Source organism: Saccopteryx bilineata, chromosome 1, assembly GCF_036850765.1.
Source record: "Saccopteryx bilineata isolate mSacBil1 chromosome 1, mSacBil1_pri_phased_curated, whole genome shotgun sequence".
NCBI classification, from domain to species: Eukaryota; Metazoa; Chordata; class Mammalia; order Chiroptera; family Emballonuridae; genus Saccopteryx; species Saccopteryx bilineata.
The window spans coordinates 119323687-119329686 of NC_089490.1; the positions used below are offsets into that span (position 1 = coordinate 119323687).

The 6000-nt window shown below is 33.1% G+C and overlaps 1 protein-coding gene across 2 annotated transcripts in view; it reads left to right on the forward strand.

Moving 5' to 3' along the window:
• AEBP2 (AE binding protein 2) overlaps positions 1 to 5781 on the forward strand; it is a 76875-nt gene extending 71094 nt beyond the window's left edge. For both annotated transcript variants that reach the window (XM_066264559.1, XM_066264558.1), the window contains 3 exons: positions 1076 to 1189; positions 3680 to 3706; positions 4221 to 5781. In XM_066264559.1, the coding sequence (XP_066120656.1) occupies positions 1076 to 1189; positions 3680 to 3706; positions 4221 to 4266 (187 nt within the window). In that variant the 3' untranslated portion in view covers positions 4267 to 5781. The remainder of the gene's footprint in view (positions 1 to 1075; positions 1190 to 3679; positions 3707 to 4220) is intronic.
• The last annotated feature ends 219 nt before the right edge of the window (positions 5782 to 6000 follow it).

The following is a 6000-nucleotide window of genomic DNA, read 5'->3' on the forward strand; positions in this document are numbered from 1 at the left end:
CAGCAGACTGAGTAACCCCTTGCTCGAGCCAGCGACTTTGGGTCCAAGCTGGTGAGCTTTGTTCAAACTAGATGAGCCCGCGCTCAAGCTGGCGACCTCGGGGTCTCAAACCTGGGTCCTCCGTATCCCAGTCCGACGCTCTATCCACTGCACCACCGCCTGGTCAGGCAGTGTGGCAGTTTTTGATATGCTTTGTCCTTCTGAGTTTTTACTGATTTCTAATCCCATCTATTACATTATTTATCTTGTTTATTACCAACACTGGCTGTTATTATATTTTTTATTTTTATTACAAGTAAGATCATTTTAAACTGTGTCTTTGGTTAATTGATGGTTGGTGTGCTTTGTGTACCCTGTCCCTTTTCCCTTAATGAGTGTTCACCTCTTTCATACTGATTTGTAAGAGCTATTCTTATATATTAAAATTATAAACATATAGGGTGGGGCAAGAGTAGGTTTACAGTAGTATAATAAACATAATTCTTGTATTTTTATTTATTAATTATTGCATTATTTTCCGTACAAACAACTACTTTTGCTTGTCTTCTAGTTTCTTTTAAAAAATATTTTAATTCTTGTATATTCTTAGTATTCTGGAAATCCACCCAGTATCAAAATGCGTTTATTTGAATTTTCTTATAGGATTAAATTTCTTTGGTTTTAGAATTTTTATTACATATAAATTTCTTTAAAAGTGGAAATTGGTGGGATTTTTAACTTCTTAATTTGTTCATGAAGAAACTTGGTGTCAAATTTACATTTAGTCAAGTTCAAGAGTGAATTTCACTCAGCAAGTGAAATGACAGGCAGTGTGTTCTAATATGTGTTTCTAAGTTTGATACGGCTTTCCCACCAAAAATTCTTAATGTATCCCTAAATTTGTCCCCAAAATTCCACCCTGCTATTTCTCCATGTTCCACTATCTAGATTGCTGAGTTTCCTTGGTTTCTGAGAGGCTTGTTAACCTAGGTGGCCCTGTCAAAGTAGCAGAAAAAGGCTGGGTGATATGAAGGTATTTAAGGGGTAAATTGAAAATTAATGTTACTTTATGTATGACTTGTTTTTTAATTTATAGTCTGCCTGACGTGTGGGTGAATGAAAGTGAGCGACATCAATTAAAAACTAAAGTAGTTCATTTATCAAAGCTACCCAAAGATACTGCCCTGCTTTTGGACCCAAACATATACAGGTAATTTATTCTTGATTTGATGTTTTACTTTCTGAATTATAATCTTTTCATCTCTCTAAATATTGGGTATACAGTTAAGATTTAATTTGTAGCACTGAATTCAGTACCAAGCACAATCTTGTTTTCTGGATCTTTTCATATGGCAATTATGTCGCAGATATTTATAAATTATAGAATTGAGAAAGTTAATATTTTGATAACATTTATTATGTGCCATTTTAATTCCATATTTATCTTAAGTAGCTTAATTGTAATATACACAGTATTTTGAAAATAAGTACCTTTTAAGTATGTAATGCTTTTTATAATATATTTTTGTTGACCCAGGAATGTATTGCATGTGCCCTAAATACCATAAATGATTGTTTTTTAAACTTAAACTCTTCCCAAACTTTTTAAAGAAGGAGTTTCTATATTACTGTTTGTCTTTAAGAGGTAGCTCAGAGTGTTTGCATTTCTAATACTTTTCTGATCTGACCTTTGTTTTAGTGTGCTGTGCTTATGAAGGTATAAGGGGGGGAGAAGAGACTAGCATTTCTGACTATGTGCTGAGTCATTTTGCTAGGTGCTTTGCATACACCTCGTCCTCACAGCAGCCCTGTGAAGTAGGTGTTACTGTTTCTGTTTTAGATTGGAAAACTGAGGCAAGAGGTTAAATAGTTTGCCCAAGTTACACCAGTAGTATGTGACTCCATACTGCCTCTTTCCAAATCACGTACACTGGGATAATTTCAGAAGTGGTGAAAGTAATTTTAGCTTAATATGTATTTTACAATAGGAATAGGTTAGATAAGCATAAGAGGATATAATAGGTAATCCCAAATGTGAATTTTAGCTATCATAAAGAGACTGTCCAATACCAATTTTTGAGCCAGTTGACACTTGGAAAGTTCTGTTCATTCCATGACTCAACTTTTTGGAATGTTATTCAATAAATGGTATTTCTTTAATTTGAGGTATCTTCTGAGGATGAAATTCTAACATAATAGGCCTTGTCATATGGAAACACTGAGACTATTGAGTTTTTCCTACTCCAAAAAACAAATTAAAAGAAAAACTCTTGGTGAAAGTGCTAAGTACAATAAAATCTTAGTTTTTTGTGTGGAATGAGCTAGGTTATCAAGAAATTAACTAGCACAGAGAACAATGAAATGGCCTTAATGTAGAAGACTGAGGAAAATTTACTCCCCAAAATATAGAAAAGTTACTATTTAAGAAATAATTGAGCCTGACCAGGCAGTGCTGCAGTGGACAGAGCATCGGGCTGGGGTGCGGAGGACCCAGGTTTGAGACCCCGAGGGTCGCCTGCTTGAGCGCAGGCTCATCTGGTTTGAGCAAAGCTCACCAGCTTTGGACCTAAGGTCGCTGGCTTGAGCAAGGGGTTACTCGGTTTACTGAAGGCCCACGGTCAAGGCACTGTCAAGGCACTGTCAAGGCACGTATGAGAAAGCAGTCAATGAACTAAGTAAGGTGTCGCAACAAAAACCTGGTGATTGATGCTTCCCATCTCTCTCCGTTCCTGTCTGTCCCTGTCTATCCCTCTCTTACTGGTACCTAACCTAATTTAGGGTTATTTCTGCTTATTCTTTGGAGGGAGTAATTAAAATTAGCACTCAAAAAGAGTGCTATTTTGGGGGAGCCACCCTGCTATTACAAGTGGTTGTAAACATCTCTTTGGCAGAGAGTTGACAAGGGGGCACGAATCTTAATTATAAGATTAAGACTAACTTTAGTGCTTCTTAGCACATATACTAAAATTAAGACTTTCAGAGGAGTTTCATGTCCTCACAGTGTAATTCTACAGTACACTTACTGATTTCATTCTTGGGTAGTGAAGATATTCTTAAGACATGTAGGTACTTCTGTGGAGGTAATTTTTTTAAACTATAACTCCTCTTTCCAAAAATCTTGACATTTAATTTTGAGTCTAAACTTGCATGCTTTTACTATTCTGGAATTTAGAATTTAGTCTATCCTAAAGTGATGCAGAGTAATAGAAGCTCCTACATTTTGCTGTGATATAATGTCTTAACAATGTTTTGGATTTTGATAGGGAAGACTTGTGAAATTAAGTAAAAAGGGAAAAAGCAATTATTCTACCTTGTTTAAGAGAAATAATTTGCAGTTCATGCACATCTCAAAATGAAAGCATGGCAAACCTTCTAAAAATATCTTAAAAAGACCAAAAAGGAACCTACTTATTTGAGTTTTTTAACATTAGTTTTTAAAGTACTAGTTGGTTAAAATGCATGTGTGAGATTCCTTTTTAGAAATACACTAGCAGGCTGCATTAACAAGGATTAATTAAACTATTCCATGTAACTAAATTTGCATCCATTATATGTGAATGCTTTGATAATAAATTTTAATGATGATTAATGATCATCACATAGCCTATATTTAATAAATATTTTAAATGTCTCTTTTGAAGTACTTAATGTGTTTTTGATGCAGTTGAATAAAAGAATATTTTCTTTTCTCTTTTTCTAGAACAATGCCACAGAAGAGGTTGAAGAGGTAAAAAATAAATAAATACATAAAAAGCAAACAAGCGGGGACACCTACAGTCTTAGTCACTGACAATGGGTTTAGTAAAAGTTGCACATTAGAGTCAACCCCCTTCCTGTTTTTTAATCCAATATTTAGAATAATATTTATGCTTAGTGTAAACATTCTGTGAATGAAGTAGGATCTTCTGTGGAATATATTAATATATTACTGTATATCCACACTTTTATGGAATGGTACTGTGGGAGACTTGAGCAAACACTCTTCTGGCAACTTAGTGGAACAGCTTCTTAAAGGTTTTGCATGCTTGCTGCTTTAAGCTGCTTTTTCCCCCCTTTAGTGATTACAGTAGTTTATATTGGAAAGAAACTATTTCATGTGCCCTTATAAAGACCAAAAGCACTGTAAGGATATTTGTCTTGACAGTGTCTCTTAATTTCAAGTCATATTAGGAAATATTTAGACAATGACAATTATCAATTATAAATAGATGTGATTGGTTGCCATTTGTGTTCTTTTGCAGAACTCTGATAAGAAAAGTGTTCAGTTTGTATTTAAGCAAACAGTGAACGACATTTGCAATCAACTAAATATTCGTCTTTCGAATTAGGGCTGAACATTTCTGTTAAAGAGTGTTGCCGTATGTCTGATGGCTCCCTTTTCAGGACTAGGGCTTGCTCATGGAGTACAGTATGTTAATATTTACCTATATAACTAATCTGTTAACGGTTTTTGAAAAACCTTTATTTCAAATATTTGAATAATCCTCGTATTTTTCATTTTAACCTACATAATCCTCTAATTTTTTTTTCTGAGGAAAGCATTTGGTTTATTAGTTTTTTCTTAATGTAAGAAAAATTGTATTTTTTTTAAGTATCTTCAAAGTGAATTCTTTATGCACCAAAGTGGGTTTTGAAAAGGAAAATAAAATCACTTTCTTGCTTGGTTAAGCAAGAAGCCATATGGATTTTTTTTAACTTACAGAAATGGAAATATGTGTAACTTGTTAGTATTGTATCAAACAAATGTTGCATAGAAATAATAGAACATTGCTTGTAAATAATTCAGCAGATTTGTAATATATTTTTATATTATGAAATGTACTGTAGATTTTTTTTTAGAGGCATGAAAGTTTAATGTATATATTATGGGTAGAAATAATATTGAAGGATATTGTAATTCACTAGTGCTGCCAGAGGAATTGTTAATAAAGCACCTTTTTTTTTTAACAATAAATGTCTTTTGCAGACTAAGGGACTATATACTACTGTTAATATCTTTAAGAACAAAACACATTGAACATCCTTCCAGAAAGTCTTTGAGGGAGGAGGACCTATACCCATAATAGAATTATGGCACTCATTTCTGACAGTGACCGTGAAATCCTTCCTTACTGTTGGAAGGACATATTGTAAAGTATGTGGTTATATGCAGTCAAACTGCAGAAAATACTCCCGATTTGAGGAGTTTCACTTTACTACAGTGATATAAAAACCAGCAATTTTTACACTAAATTTTTTAAAGAAAGAATAGACAAAAATATAGAATTAAGCCCTTGGTTCTAAAATGGGAAAGTTCCATGATACATAAATCCTTTCTCATTACTTTAAAAAATATTTAAAAATAAAAACTATGGGAGACTTTATTCATTAACAGTGGGGTAAAGAGCTATATACATGAAGTGAGTCGTATAAAATTAAATGAAGTGCAAATAAAAGCACTGCTACTATAAGACATTCTGGAATGGTTGTTTAATAAGGGTATTATCCATATGATCTGTAGCAAGTGTGATTTTATTTTTAAAAAGAAAAGAGAAGCAGTGTGTTTTCTTAACCCTTTTTTGTTTTCCTTTGCCTAAGCACTTCATTAATTGCTTTATTCTGTATTTGCGAAGTAATCTGCAATCTTCTTTGTTCTTTTTAAATTTTGAGTTGTTAAAGAATTGCCAAATAGAGTGTTTCAAATATATAGTTTGTACCTGTATTTTTTATTTTATTGCCTCATGTTCTTGTAAGTCATTCTTAATTGACCGATGATTGTAGACCTTGCCTGAGTATTTTTTCTAATAAAACAAAAGCAAACTACATTTAGCTTCAAAATTGTAACAATTCAATTAAATTTTAAATCGACATCTGAAATACACATCTAATATTTTCTTTAGGGGAACAGCAAATAAATGAGTTCTTTCGTTGTGTAGAAATAGATGTCAGAACAAAATTTCATGGTTATTGATTAGCCTTCGAATACTCAATCACTCATGATACTTTGCTCCTTATCTGACTTTGATTCTGATACTATTAACA